The sequence below is a fragment of the Malus sylvestris genome, chromosome 15 (assembly GCF_916048215.2).
Source record: "Malus sylvestris chromosome 15, drMalSylv7.2, whole genome shotgun sequence".
Taxonomy (NCBI): domain Eukaryota; kingdom Viridiplantae; phylum Streptophyta; class Magnoliopsida; order Rosales; family Rosaceae; genus Malus; species Malus sylvestris.
In genome coordinates this window covers 2,316,954-2,332,226 of record NC_062274.1, presented here as the reverse complement: position 1 = coordinate 2,332,226, position 15,273 = coordinate 2,316,954, and the positions used below count along the sequence as shown (strand labels likewise).

Below are 15,273 nucleotides of genomic sequence, written 5' to 3'. Positions count from 1 at the left end.
GACTAATAATAGATTTTAAGGCCCAAATATTCACAATTGAGGCCCAAAGGCCCAAACTCACTACGTCCATTTTTGCTTGGAAGATTTTTTTTCAAAGGCCCAAACCCAATTAGGCAGCTTCACTGTACTTAACACAGTGAAATGACGAAAATAAGCCTCTCCAAATGCTTTCTTCTTCCCTTATTTTTCTCATTTGCACAATAAAATATTAAAAATATTTAATTGTTATAAATATGTAAAAGTTAGAGAGATAATCATAATCTTTAGTGAATGGAGCGAAGCATGTGTAAAATATCACACTAAAACTATAGTACAAGAGGATAACAAATAAAAGACAGAGGAATAGATGGTGTTATTGATCTTACTTTCTTTCTGTCTATCTATTTGAAAGCATACGGAGTGCTCTATTTATAGAGCAACACAAATACTAATGCATTAATTATACATTGAAAATTTACAACACCCTTTTGGAAAATATGATCTCCTGCATCCCCAAAGTCAATTTCAATCTGTACGGGCATTGAAAATGTGTGTGTGTGGGCATTCATAACAATGCCAACGTTTTCAACATTAATATTCATTTTGAGTATGTTCTCATTTTTCAGGGGAAATCTGGATGCCAATTCTCAATCAACATGATACTCTTCGGATTCCGATTCTTAGGATTCGTAAATTGTGTCCGTTTATTATATATCGTACGATCATTTTTTATCAAATTTTATTTTTAATTATAAATAAAAATAATAAAAATAAATGTACGATAAATGAACACAGTTCACAATCCCTTCGTCTTCACACTCACAAAGAGGATCTGGCAAGCATGAGGATTCAATTCCGAGGACCAGTGGAGCAGGCCTATTGTCAATAATCCAGAAAACATTACCCCGCCGAAATCGCATATAACCAGACTGTCGGAAACTCTGAGAAAACCCACCAAAATTCAACCGCATGACCGCGATCATCATACGCTTATGAAGGCGCTTCGTCTTCTACTCTCCATCAGCAAGCCAAGTCCCTCACTGTTGTTCTCCCAAAGGCTCTCCCTTTTCTCTTCAGCCACTAACCCTAGTTTTTCGAATTCCTTCTCATCCTCCGACGACGGCGACGACGAAGAAGGCAGCGGCATTTACCGAAACAAACTCAAGTTCCAGCGTCCGAAAGCAATCACGCGGCGCCGATGGGAGGAGAATTTGAATTTGGGGAACTCTTGTAGCTTTATCGGCACCGTGACTCACCCCCTTCGGGTCGTGAACAACAACGGCGGCCCCTTTGGAGTTCACACCGGCCTTCGCGTCAGAAACTCCCCGAAATCTGAGAGCAGTTTTTGGTCAGTTAAACTATCTAATTTCTTTCCTTGCTGGCTTTAATGAAATCAAAATATCTCTGTTGGAATTGCAATTTAAAGTACTATTTCTTGGAAAATATGGGCAACTCGAACCGGTTACAAACTTTTAACAAATAATTGAGGCGCGAAACGGACGGTAAATGGCACTTGATATACGGCTCAATGTCTGTTTAGCGTTCATCTAGTTCGGTTTTTGATTAAAAGTTTGTAATCGGTTCTGTTTGTACATATTAAACTAACGGTCCTTTTGGAAGTATTTATGCTCGTACGCGCTTTTAGTAGAGGCATGGAGGATTAAAAGTCACTAGTAACTGGGTGACCCATTTACCATTAGTGCAAGACTAGAAATTTATGTGGCTCCCCTATTTGAAACTAGTGTTTTAGGGATGAACTTTAATCGTACAATTTGTGATGAAAGGTTTCATCTTTGTTATAGTTGTGGCCAATACTGTTATTTAGGTTTATGTCTTTACGGTGATTGATTCCAATTTTACAAGTTTGATAGTACATTCAGTTGTATTGGAAACACGGAGGAGTTGGTCCCCAAATGTTGATCTTTGTTCGTGATACACGCTTCTGTGTTGAAGTTCTTGATGGGATGTGTTGAAACTTAGCAATCTCATGCAGAATTTCTGAACAGGATATTGCTGAAGATGTGGGAGGAGATGGCAGAATTGTCCGTCAAACATTTGAAACCGAATGATTTTATTTATGTGTCCGGCCGTTTAGGTTCTTACACGAAGGCTGACCAGAATGGGAATTTGAGTATGCGTTATAAGGTTAGAACATTGCCTCTAGCTCTTTTCAACGTTTTTTTTATTACTGTTTCACAAATTTGAACAATGATCACTGGATTTTCGTCGTAGATAGACGTGAAGGAGTTGAATTATGTATCACAACATGGACACAGATTGAGCTCCAAAAATCACAAGGAACCACAGTGCATTGAAGGTACTGCATGTTACAATGTCTCATGAAGTGTTGCTTGCTATCTTGCAATGTGTTTGGATTTGATATTGCCGAGATTTTTATATGCTTTCGTCGAATGTTTTATCCTCCTAACTTTAGGTGGAGGTGATTTGGACAAGTATAAGGACCGCCTTCACTTGTGGCAAGTGTTTTTTAGCAATCCATATGAATGGTGGGATAACAGGGAAGATAAGAAGAATCCGAGACAACCAGATTTCAAGCACAAAGATACAGGCGAAGCTCTTTGGCTGATGCCAAATGATCCTCCATGGATTGAAAAACAACTCCAGTTGCTTGATGAGAGAATGCCAAAACAACTACGCGGCCAACGACATTCCCGCATTTCTGAGTGGCAGTACGATGAGTAGGTGCAGGCCTTGAAGTAACGGATTGTTATATTGGGGCCTTACGACAGACATACTTGTATTGAAGATCGATTGAATATTGAGTTTACCATGTTCAGATATGATTCGATTGTGCATCTAGGTCCTTTAATTTATCTTGTCTCTAGTTGGTTACATGGATTGCATGTTCGCTTACAGAATCATACTCATAAGCATTATGGAAGAATACATACAAGAAACAATAGGGTGAACCACACATTGAAAGGGCCTCGGGAAAAACCTTGATGGAGATTTCTACCCGGGCGAAGGAGAAAAGAGTATCGCACACCAAAATTACATGGAAAAAAATATACAATCATCCTCAAAGCAGAAATGTCCGTTTCTTTTTTTCTTCCTTTTCAACTATATGTACAACCAAGTATGGGGCAAAGAGAAGAGGCAATGGCCTTTTCACAAGGATTTTGTTGTATATAAATTAAGAACAAACCCTCACATCATGTGCATAAACAGTTAAAACACAACAAATTAAACCTACTCACGGTTGATAAACATGTTCTGATGTATTTAACAGGTAGATCATAAAATTCCTCATTTGGAACATCTCCACCATGCAATTCCTCTGTCGTCAACTGCATACTTTGCGTCAAGCGTGTTATCCAGCAGCGTCCCCACGATTATCGCCACTGTCGGGCTCGATGACAAGGGGGTGTCATCAAATTCAAACTGCAGCCATCGAAATGATATAGCATTTCAGATAAACGAAGCCAACAATAGTACACGTAAAGAAATCCCGACACCGTATGTAATAATTGCTCAACTTACCCATCCACCGTCTGTTTTAACTGGCCCGACACCATTCGCATTTGCTATCGAACTGGCTACCTATGCACGAATAATTTCCTAAAAGCGCGTCATAAATGAGTAAAATGTGCATGGGAAGTTGAATAATCATTACTAATTTGATATATAAAATATATACGTGTGTGTGTGTGTGTGTGAGAAGAATTACCTTTCCGAAGAAGATTAATATATATGCTTAGCTCGCGAGTCACTACTTGATCCACATTACTTATGTCCTTTGAACATCATCTGAATTCTGAAGAAGAAAAATAAGCAAATTGAACAAATACGATGACATCATTTGTAACTGATACAACGATAAATGTGTAAATAAGATAGAGCTCAATTACCAGGATAAGATTTTGATGTTTGGGATGTGAGAAATCTTGGGCCATTCCTCTCCACTGCCACATTCACAACGCTTAGAAAGTGTTTGACATTCAAAGATGAAGAGTTCCTGCAGCGGTGTTTTGCAGAGGAAGTCTGGCAATGTTTTTAGAAGAGGACAACGACTAATGTTTAAGGAGGAAAGACATGGCATGATTGAAATTTCAGAATCCTCTTTGTTCCACCTTTCCATGCCTACTTCCCACTCTTCCAACGCCGACATGTAGCCAACTGCGAGCTTTTTCAACTTTGGAAAAAATGAAGATGATGATGATGATCTAAGTGACGTTTCATCTTGGTCCACAATCCCCAAAATTCACCACCAACCCTTTGCACCTTGTGCATTCTCGATATACTCAGTTTTTCAAGGTATGGCAATCTCCCAAGAGGAGGCAAGCATCCACTCCATTCAAATAGACTGATGATTCTTAAGTTGTGCAAAGACATCATCCAATTGGGGTAGGTGGCGCCTGAATGATAAGAAATGTATAAAGATTCCAGATTTTCGTGTGGTCGTAGGACATTTAGAAATTCAACGGTGCTTCTGGCTTTCTGATTGTATTGGACAACCTCACAATTAATTCCAAGATGAAAGAGTTGCTTCATGTGCCACAACTGTGCCTTCTCAAGCTCATTCTCATCTTTCACATTCCCCTTCAATATTATGTGTAGCCTGCCTTGGAGGTTCAAGACTCTTAGATCTCCCAATTGTAATGCTGCTCTGTCCTCATCGTTGACACAAACCACAACACACACATCAATTGTTTTCAATTTCTTTAACCTCCGAATCCCTTTTGGCAAGTACTCCAGCTTAGCACAACCATAAACATAAAGTTGCTTTAAGCTAATCAACTTCCCCATGTTATTAAAAGATCTAGGATTGTAGATTGTAGGGAAAACAAAACACACAGGAAAGATATAACTCTACACAAGGTTTTCACTGTGATCCATCCTCTACAAAGAGAGGCTGCATGTATTTATATTTACGTACTTAATACATCAGGAATATGCTGCACGTGGTGCATGTGTTTGAGGACCTATAAACTAACAAGCAGTCCATGCTGCACATGCTGAGGACAAATATAAAATTAACAAGTCCATGATCATCTCCATGCTGCCCGTGCCTGACTTGTCGAAGACCACATGTGGAGATAGAAAACTGATATATAAAACTGACAGCCCATACTTCTTGGTTCCCACATTCAAGTTCTAACTGTACGTCTAACATCCCCCCGCAAGCTAACAGAACGAGAAACGACTGGAAGCTTGGACACCAGCATTTTGAAGCGTGCAGAAGACAAACCTTTTGTACATAGGTCTGCAACTTGATCTTGGGAACATATGAAATTCACTAGCAGCTCTCCACGAACTACCTTTTCTCTCACATAATGATAATCAACTTCCAAGTGCTTGGTGCGTGAGTGAAAAACTGGATTAGACGCCAGGGAAATTGAGGAAATATTATCACACCAAATCGTAGGACAAGCAAGATTAAGTTGCAAGTCCCTGAACAACGAACGCAACCAAGATATTTCAGCAGCAGTGTACGCAAGTTGTCTGTATTCGGCCTCAGTGCTAGAACGAGACACTGTCTTCTGCTTCTTTGAACTCCATGAAACTAAGTTCGAACCCAAGTAAATACAAAAGCCACCAGTAGAATGTCTCGTGTCCGGATCACCGGCATAATCCGCGTCTGAGAAAGCACTGAGTTGCATTCCTCCTGGTTTATATACCAGGCCATGATCATACGTTGCTTTCACATAACGTAGAATCCGTTTTACAGCCAGCCAATGAGTAGTTTTTGGGGAATGCATAAATTGACACACCTGGTTAACAGCATAAGACAAATCTGGCCTTGTTATTGTCAAGTATTGCAAGGCACCAACAACACTTCTGTAAGTTTGAGGATCACTGTGCGTCTCACCATCCCAAGCACTCAACTTTTGTCCACAGGGAACTGGGGTAGAGATAGGTTTAGCATCCATGAATTTGGTGCGTTTCAAGAGATCAAGAGCATACTTGGACTGATCCAGATGCATATTGTTGTTGAAATATGTTACTTCAACACCAAGAAAGTAATGAAGAGGCCCCAAATCCTTCATCGAAAACAACGTACCAAGCTTCTGGATTAAATGATTCATTTGAACTGGACTATTCCCTGTCAACAAAATATCATCGACGTAGATCAAAAGAATCAAATAAACCCCACGATTTTTGAACACAAATAATGAATAGTCACACTTTGATGCTTGAAAACCCAACTGAAGTAAAAATTCGGAAAACCTTTGAAACCAAGCACGAGGTGCTTGTTTCAAACCATACAAACTTCTCTGCAGTTTACAAACATGAGTTGGGCATTGCTGATCGACAAACCCTGCGGGCTGTCTCATATACACCTCTTCTGCTAGATAGCCATGTAAAAAGGCGTTCTGGACGTCCAGTTGACGAACATGCCATTTATTCGATACTGCAAGACTAAGAACCATCCGAATAGTACTATGTTTAACCACTGGGCTAAAGGTCTCAGTGTAGTCAATCCCTTGTTTTTGATGGAAGCCATTGGCTACTAACCTTGCCTTATGACGTTCTATGGAACCATCTGCACGCCGTTTTATTTTATACACCCATTTGTTAGGAAGCAAGTTCATCTGAGAATGATAGGGCACCAAACTCCATGTCCCACACCGTTGCAGAGCATTGAACTCTTTTACCATTGCATCTCTCCACTCCTGATGTTTTACAGCCTGACTAAAACAAGTGGGTTCAACAAGGTTGTCAGTAGTAACAACATGCAATGCATATTTAGGGTTTGGTTTACGAACACCAGTTTGGGAACGAGTAGTCATTGGATGATGTTGCTGTGATTCTTGCACGGACTCACTCACTGGTTCATTATTTGGGACACACGAAACTATTTCTTGCTCATTTGAGGGTCCTATGGCTGATGTAGGTTGTCTAGGATGTTGGGGAGACACGTTGAGATGATTTGGAGATGGTGGAGGTATTATAGGTTGGCTAATAAGTGGTAGCAGCAATGGAGATTGGTTAGGATTAATTTGTGGGTGTAACACAGATGATGACGCAGGTGGAGGTGGAGTAGTGGAGGGAGACACGACTTGAGGGAAAGCATTTGGATAATTAAAAAATAAATCATGGCAAGATACAGTACCGTTATCAACGCATTCCACTGAAGGTGTGAGTTCCTGGAAAGGAAAAGAGTCCTCATCGAATAGGACATGGCGAGACAAATAAACTCGTCTCGTGGATAAATCCAAACATTTATATCCTTGATGATCCAGCGAATACCCTAAAAATACACAAGACTTTGATTTGGACTCAAGTTTATTTTTAGTATACGGTCTCAACCAAGGAAAACAACGACTCCCAAACACTTTGAATGACTCATATTTAGGCTTTTTGTGAAACAATTTTTCATAGGGTGAAGTATTATACAATACACGAGTAGGGAGTCGATTAATTAGATATGTTGCCGTTAAAAAAAGCATCAAACCAAAATTTGGAAGGAACATGAGCATGAGACAACATGACTAAACCAGTTTCAACAATGTGACGATGTTTTCTCTCAGCAAGACCATTTTGTTCAGGATGTTTGGGACATGAAAACCTTTGAGAAATTCCATGCAAAGTAAGAAATTGACTGAATGCATGACTCTTGTATTCTCCACCTTCATCACATTGTAGAGTTTTAATTGAACAATTAAACATATTTTCAACTTTTGTTTTGAATTTAACAAAAATCTCGAACACTTCTGATTTATTTTTCATGGGAAAAATCCAAGAGTATCGTGAAAAATCATCCACAAATAATAAATAATAACGAAAACCTTCATTTGAAATTACTGGAGAGCACCAAACATCTGAATGTAAAAGTTCTAAGGGAAACATGGAAACAGACTCGGATGAACTGAAAGGCAACTTGGAACTTTTGCCTAACGGACAAGACTGACAAAACTTGACATCACTTGTGCCATGAATTGGCACTTGATTATTCAAAATTAAAAACTTTATGATTGTAGAAGCAGGATGCCCTAGACGAGAATGCCACTTCTGTGCAGAGACACGGACGCCTACAAACGCTGAAAAAGGATGATTGGATACTCCACGGCCATTTGGAAATGGGTACAACCCATTCTCACACCTCCCTTGGAAAATCGTCCTCTTGGTCTTGAGGTCCTTAACAACAAAATAATATGGAAAAATTAGAATGTAGCATTTGTTATCTAGGGTAAATCTATGGGCAGAGATAATATTGGTAGAGGCTGACGGACAATGTAAAACATTCTTAAGGTTAAATGAGCAAGAAGTAGCATTAATTTGATTTGAACCAGAGTGAGCAATAGCGAGTCCAGTATCATTACCTACACCACCAATGTTTTCATTACCGTTGTACGCTTTAGGATTAACCAAATTCTGGAGATCAGGTGTGATATGTGCATTAGCGCCTGTATCAATTAACCACGAACCATTTTTCTGACGGTTCAAGGGGATGGATGAGGAGGCCATTGCACTGAGACGCTGGGCTGGAATGCGTCCTTCGTATGCAGCATTCATGCGCTGGTAACAGTCAAGGGCAGGATGCCCTTCTTTTCCACAAATCTGGCAGGTTATTCGTCCTCCTCCACAACGTTCCCCATTACTGGCAGGAACACGTTGGTAATTATTGTTGTTGTTGCGAGGACCAAAGCCTCGTTGGTTGACACCACCACGGTTAGACGAAAAGCCAGCTCGTCCACCACCACGAGAACGTCCACCACGTCCTCTTGCAGCTACAAAGGCATTCACAGGGGCTGATTCAACTAGTGAAACAATTTGTTCAGCCATTCTCCTCTCTGTAGTCAGGAGAAGAGATTCAAGAGTAGGGTACGTGATCGGAGTATCACGTGCCTGTGCTGCATTAACCGTCATTTCGAACGCGGAACCTAGATTATTCAAAATGATTTGGACGAGTTCATCATCGTCTACAGGCTTACCAACTAGAGCCAAATTGTCAGCAATGGCATTCATCTTATCAAGAAAGTCAGCAATAGATAAATCACCCTTCTTACATTGGAGTAGTTCATTTCGCAGGAAAAGAATTCGATTCTGCGAAGAAGAAGCATACCTTTGCTCCAGTGCTTCCCATGTTGCACGAGCTGATCGTTTGCTTGCCACAGTAGCAAGGACAGAGGCTGTAAGGGAGCCATTGATCCAACTCAGGATCATTTGGTCTTGCTGCATCCAAGTGTTGTAGGCGGGATTGACAGTGATGCTTCCAGCGAGATACTTGGATGGACAGACAACGGAACCATCCACATACCCCATAAGATCACGGCTCTTAAGGATTGGAAGAATCTGGGCTAACCATAACGGATAGTTAGTCCTATCGAGCTTGATGTTGACAACGGTAGTCATGGACGAAGACATGTTGATTAGAGCAGTTGCAGGTGGTGGGGTTTGCTGGGAATCAGGGAAGGTGTTGTTGTTGTTGGAAGACATACTGGAAAAAAAAAAATTATGGATCGTTTGTCGTTGGACTTAAGAGGCTCTGTATACCATAAAAGATCTAGGATTGTAGATTGTAGGGAAAACAAAACACACAGGAAAGATATAACTCTACACAAGGTTTTCACTGTGATCCATCCTCTACAAAGAGAGGCTGCATGTATTTATATTTACGTACTTAATACATCAGGAATATGCTGCACGTGGTGCATGTGTTTGAGGACCTATAAACTAACAAGCAGTCCATGCTGCACATGCTGAGGACAAATATAAAATTAACAAGTCCATGATCATCTCCATGCTGCCCGTGCCTGACTTGTCGAAGACCACATGTGGAGATAGAAAACTGATATATAAAACTGACAGCCCATACTTCTTGGTTCCCACATTCAAGTTCTAACTGTACGTCTAACAGTTATCAGGTAGTTTTTCAAGTGACAAACAGCCAAAAAGGCGCAAGGTATACAAATTGTACAACTCACAGATACTGTCAGGCAATATCTTCAAACCACCATTCCATGACAAATCAATATGCCTCAAATATATCAATTCACCAATTTCCTTTGGGACTTCACTTATGCCATTATTACTCAAATTTAATGTCCTAAGACATTTCAATTGTAAAATAAAATTTGAGTCTATCGTCGTAAGAATGGATGAACAAATAATTTTGAGTGTACGCAGATTTTTGCAATTGTAATATGCATAGGAAGGTGGGAGTGGCTCATCAAGTCTCAACCTTAAAGTCAAATGGCGAACCTTTTCACCCAAAACCTCTATTTCATTGCCAACACCCTCATCGTCAATGATCAAACATTCGTTCTTGGTTAGAGATTGCACAAAGTCATGAACAATATCATGCATTTTGCAACCTATAATTTTACCACTGACACTATCTTTCACCAAATCTTGGAAAAAAGATCGTGCTACTAAGTTATCAAAAAATGCTTCACCAATTTCTCCCTTATCCTTATTCCCTTTTGAATTAAGATAATCTTGTGCCATCCAAATATTAATCAAATATTCTCTCTCAAACTCAAAGTCTTTAGGAAAACTAGCACAATACAAAAGGCAACATTTGATTGATGGGGCCAAATCATAATAACTTAGTAATAACGGTTGAAAAACTTTTTGCTCCACCTCTTCTTGATCCCATATCTTACTGTTCAAAACACCTAGCCATTCCCTCCTTGTTCTCTTATTGTGCATGAGACTACCTAAAGCTTTTGCTGCAAGAGGCAAACCCTTACATTTTTCTACAATTTTCTTACTAATATCTTCAAATGCCTTAGATTCACCTACTTCTCTATCAGCAAACACCATGTGGTTGAAGATTGATAAACAATATCCTTCACCCAACTCTCCCAAACTAATCATGTCACTTGTTGCTCTCATCATATCAACAACCTCATGCTTTCTTGTGGTCACCAATATTCTATTGCCATGAGCACCACTTTGGATTAGTGGTGCCCTTAATCGTTCCCATTTTTCACTATCGTGTCCCCACACATCATCTAGGACAAGGAGAAACCTTTTACCCTCGATGGATCTTGACATGCACTGCAAGACATAGTCCAACTCATTTGAACTTGGGGCACCATCACCACTTATGGATTTGGCAATCTTAATCTCATCAAAAGGGTCCGAGACACAAACCCACACTCTCTTTTCAAAATGTGCTTTAACCTTGCTATCGTTATAAACTAGTTGGGCTAGAGTTGTCTTTCCCATTCCGCCCATCCCTAGAATAGGGATGATAAGGAGTCCCCTCCGATCTTTTCCACCATCACTCAACAACTTTGTTATCAGAATGTCTTTTTCCTTTTCTCGACCAAATACCTCTGACATGACGACAAAAGATGAAGTCTTCTGCCGTTCAGGTAAATCTTGAATACCTCTTTCTACGTGTTGAAACTCATACCTTTTTCTTTGCTCATCAATCGCACTTAGCCTACCATTCAGATCTTTTATCTTAAGGGCAATGTCACGACGGAGAATTACCCGTCTGACTTTGCCAAAACAAAAGCAGCTAGGGGAACCAGAGAGAATTACCTTCTTCTTCTTCGTGCTACGAACAAGAGCATCTTCACCTTCTCGTTCTTGCTTCTCAACCTGTTGTCTTAGCATGTCAGTGTTCCACTCGTCCAGCACGTCCACCATCTGGAAGGATATGTCTTTGAGCTGATCCAACCAGATCCTCACGCTGGCCTCCTTGACTTGCCTTTGCTCCGCATCTTCGAGAACAGCTTGAATGGCTTTGACAGTGCCAGCAAATTCTTCAATATCTTTCTGGGCGTCCAAAACATGCTTCACCTCTCCGTCCACATATTCATAAGTTGTTGAAGCCAGCCGATTCAGTAGCATGAAAATGATCCCGTCGGTCATTTTTTCAGCCTTAGAAATTGGTTAACAGTGGAAAAAGAAATGATGAACAAGAAATGCAGGATGGTTTTGTTAGTGTTTGTGTGTGTAGTTTTAGTATATGTTTCAATGGAGGTTGTCTCCAAAGATAGAAAGAGTTTCCGAGAGAGAAGAAGCTGCAAAATGTCTCTTCATATTTCATTTTCATATCCTGCATAATATAATCTAACCGTTTATGAGGAAGGGAAGGGAGATCCTTCACTCTTCAACATACAATGCAATCTTAGCCATTCATTGGTATCATCCTATGAGATGATGCCACTTGGCTTATTCTATTACTTAGGCTAGATACAAGATTGAAATGCCATGTGGACTATGATCCAAAGGCTCACATTCAAACTGAAACAACACATAGAAATATGATTCTTGCTGCCAAGCTTCAGCTAAAAGGATTATACACCAACACTCCCTTCTAATCCTTTGGCTGATTTAACTCCAAGTAGCTCCCTTAGATACACAAATCGATCTTTAGGTAAGGCCTTAGTAAGTATATCTGCAATCTGCTCCTCTGTCCTGCAGTACACTAACTCAATCTCTTTGGCTTGAATTGCTTCTCGGATGAAGTGGAACTTCCTGTTGATGTGTCTTGTCTTTTGGTGAAAGACTGGATTCTTTGCCATAGCAATGGCTGATGTATTATCACACAAGATCTGAGTTCCTTCCACTTGTTCTTCTCCAAAGTCTTCTAGAACAAATCTCAGCCACTTTGCTTGTGATGTAGCCTCTGCTGCACTGACATATTCTGCTTCTGCAGTAGACAGTGCCACAGTGTTTTGTTTGATTGAAGCCCATGAGAACATACCCGATCCTAGTGTGAATGCATACCCTGAAGTACTTCTCATATCATCCTCACTTCCAGCCCAATCACTATCACAGTAGCCGATTAGGGTAGTAGCTTTTCCCTTTTCAAAGACAATACCAAAATCGATTGTTCCCTGGATGTATCTTAGTACCCTCTTAGCTGTTCCCATATGTTTCTTAGTGGGATTATGCATAAATCTTGCCAACATACTTGCTGCAAACATCACATCAGGTCTAGTTGCAGTTAAATAGAGCAGACTTCCAACAATCTGCCTATACTCTCCTTCATCCGCAGGTTCACTTCCATCAACTTTGCTCAACCTTTCATTCATTGCAAGTGGAGTAGCAACTGACTTGCATTCTTTCAGACCAAACTTCTCAATTAGTTTCTGTGCATATTTCTTTTGGTGTATAAAAATGCTGTTCTCAGATTGCAGCACACCCATTCCAAGAAAATGATGTAATAAGCCCAAGTCAGTCATCTCATAGTGTTTCATCATGTCATTTCTGAATTCTTCAAGCATTTGTGGACTGCTACCAGTATATACAATGTCATCTACATATAGAGAGACAATAATGATACCTGAGTCCTTACTTGTCTTAACGTACAAAGTTGCTTCACTTGAACTCTTCTCAAACCCTGCATTATTGAAGTATGCATTAATCTCATCATACCAGGCTCTTGGTGCTTGTTTCAAGCCATATAGAGCCTTGTTCAACTTGTACACCTTTGTTTCTTCACTTTCCTTCACAAAACCTTGAGGTTGCTCAACATACACTTCTTCTTTCAGTACCCCATTGAGAAATGCAGACTTTACATCTAATTGATACAAGTTCCATTTCTTCTGTGCAGCAAGGGCAATTAAAGTTCTAATTGTATCCAACCTTGCCACAGGGGCAAAGGTTTCATTATAGTCGATTCCGGGCTTTTGTGAATAGCCTTTAGCCACCAGCCGAGCTTTATTCTTCTGCACGGTGCCATCCAGATTAAGTTTGGTCTTATAAACCCATCTAACACCAATAACAGGCTTGTCATATGGTCTCTCAACAAGCTGCCATGTGTTGTTCTTCTCAATCATGTCCAATTCAGTTTTCATTGCACTCCTCCATGAATCATCTTTGGCTGCATCCTCATAGCTTTCTGGTTCAATAACACACATGTTGCATTGAGCCATGATTTCATTGATACTTATCCATTTCTTCGGTGTATCATCATAAGTTGGAGATCTTTCAAGCACATTCTCACTTTGAGAAACATTGTATTCTTCAAACTGAGAATTGTCATCAACTTCACAGATTTCATTAGCATTCTTATGTTCAGTGATAACTGGAAATGTCACTCCAGTATCTATATTGCAGTTCCAATCCCAAGATTTACTCTCATCAAATGTGACATCCCTTGAGAGAACAATCTTCCTTGAAATAGGATCAAACAACCTGTAGCCCTTCTCACTTGAACCATATCCTACAAAGATACATTTGTGACTGTTTTCTTCCAACTTATGTCGGAGATTGGAAGGGATATGCACATAGCACAGTGAGCCAAATATCTTCAAATGAGCTATTCCAGGTTTTCTGCCACTGTAAGCTTCAAATGGGGTTGACTTCTTCAAAGCTTTAGTAGGACACCTATTGATCAAATAGACTGCAGTATTCACTGCTTCTGCCCAAAATGCATATGGAAGGTTTTTTTCATGTAGCATTGACTTTGCCATCTCCACCACAGTCCTATTCTTTCTTTCGGACACTCCATTCTGTTGAGGAGTGTAGGCCATAGTCAATTGTCTCTGAATTCCTTGTCCATTACAGTATTTGTCAAACTCTGCAGAAAGGAATTCTCCCCCTCGATCACTCCTGAGACATTTAACCTTATATCCGCATTGTAACTCAGTCATTGCCTTGAACTTTCTGAAACATTCAAACACATCAGACTTGTTTCTCAAAAAATACACCCATGACATCCTTGTGCAGTCATATGTAAACAACAAAAAATATTTGTTTCCAGAATGAGACTCTACTTGCATTGGACCACAGAGATCAGTATGAATAAACTCTAGTGGATCTTTAGCTCTCCAAGTTGATTGGGAAGGGAATGAATCTCTGTGTTGTTTACCCAACATGCAACCTTCACACACACTTTGGGACATTTCTAATTTAGGTAATCCATGCACCAACTCCTGTTCTTCAAGTACCTTGAGACTTCTCTCATTCAAATGACCCAACCTCTTATGCCATATTTGAGAACAATGAGTGATACCTGCCCTTAGTGCATACTGTGTTGCAGGCAACATTGTCAAAGGAAAACATCGATTGCTGGTCATATGTACCCTTACTACTAAATTATCCAGTGACCATCCATAAAAAATATTCACTACATCACCTCCAAACAACAAATAATAACCATTTTCCATCATTTGCCCTACACTTAGAAGATTTTCCTCAAGTCCGGGAACAAGCATTACTTCTTGTATATGTTTTCTTCCCAATTTAGTTTCAATCACCAAAGTTCCCTTTCCTGCCACTTCACAGATTTCTCCAGTTCCCATTTTCACTTTGGATGTCAAACCTCTTTGAACATTGACCAATAATCTCTCATCTCCTGTCATGTGGTTACTACAACCACTATCAATGTACCATGAGTTATTGACTTTCACATCAGTCACT

At 40.0% G+C, this 15,273-nt stretch overlaps 1 protein-coding gene and 2 pseudogenes across 1 annotated transcript; 1 reads left to right on the top strand and 2 right to left on the bottom strand.

Moving 5' to 3' along the window:
- Positions 1-779: 779 nt before the first annotated feature.
- Positions 780-2,783, top strand: LOC126606007 (protein OSB1, mitochondrial). The gene is made up of 4 exons (XM_050273468.1): positions 780-1,327; positions 1,986-2,124; positions 2,212-2,296; positions 2,414-2,783. The coding sequence occupies exons 1-4, from the start codon at positions 972-974 to the stop codon at positions 2,680-2,682; spliced, it is 849 nt and encodes a 282-aa protein (XP_050129425.1). The 5' UTR covers positions 780-971; the 3' UTR covers positions 2,683-2,783.
- A 78-nt stretch (positions 2,784-2,861) lies between these two features.
- On the bottom strand, positions 2,862-4,745 carry LOC126606008 (putative disease resistance RPP13-like protein 1; annotated as a pseudogene).
- Positions 4,746-10,700: 5,955 nt separating this feature from the next.
- LOC126603885 (disease resistance protein RGA2-like) lies at positions 10,701-11,811 on the bottom strand (annotated as a pseudogene).
- Between the last annotated feature and the right edge of the window lie 3,462 nt (positions 11,812-15,273).

Bases quoted from the DNA above. Each gene is read 5' to 3' on its own strand.
- LOC126606007 (XM_050273468.1), top strand. From the start codon at position 972: ATGAAGGCGCTTCGTCTTCTACTCTCCATCAGCAAGCCAAGTCCCTCA. The intron at 1,328-1,985 runs GTCAGTTAAACT...ATTTCTGAACAG, and splicing joins AAATCTGAGAGCAGTTTTTG to GATATTGCTGAAGATGTGGG. The intron at 2,125-2,211 runs GTTAGAACATTG...TTTTCGTCGTAG, and splicing joins ATTTGAGTATGCGTTATAAG to ATAGACGTGAAGGAGTTGAA.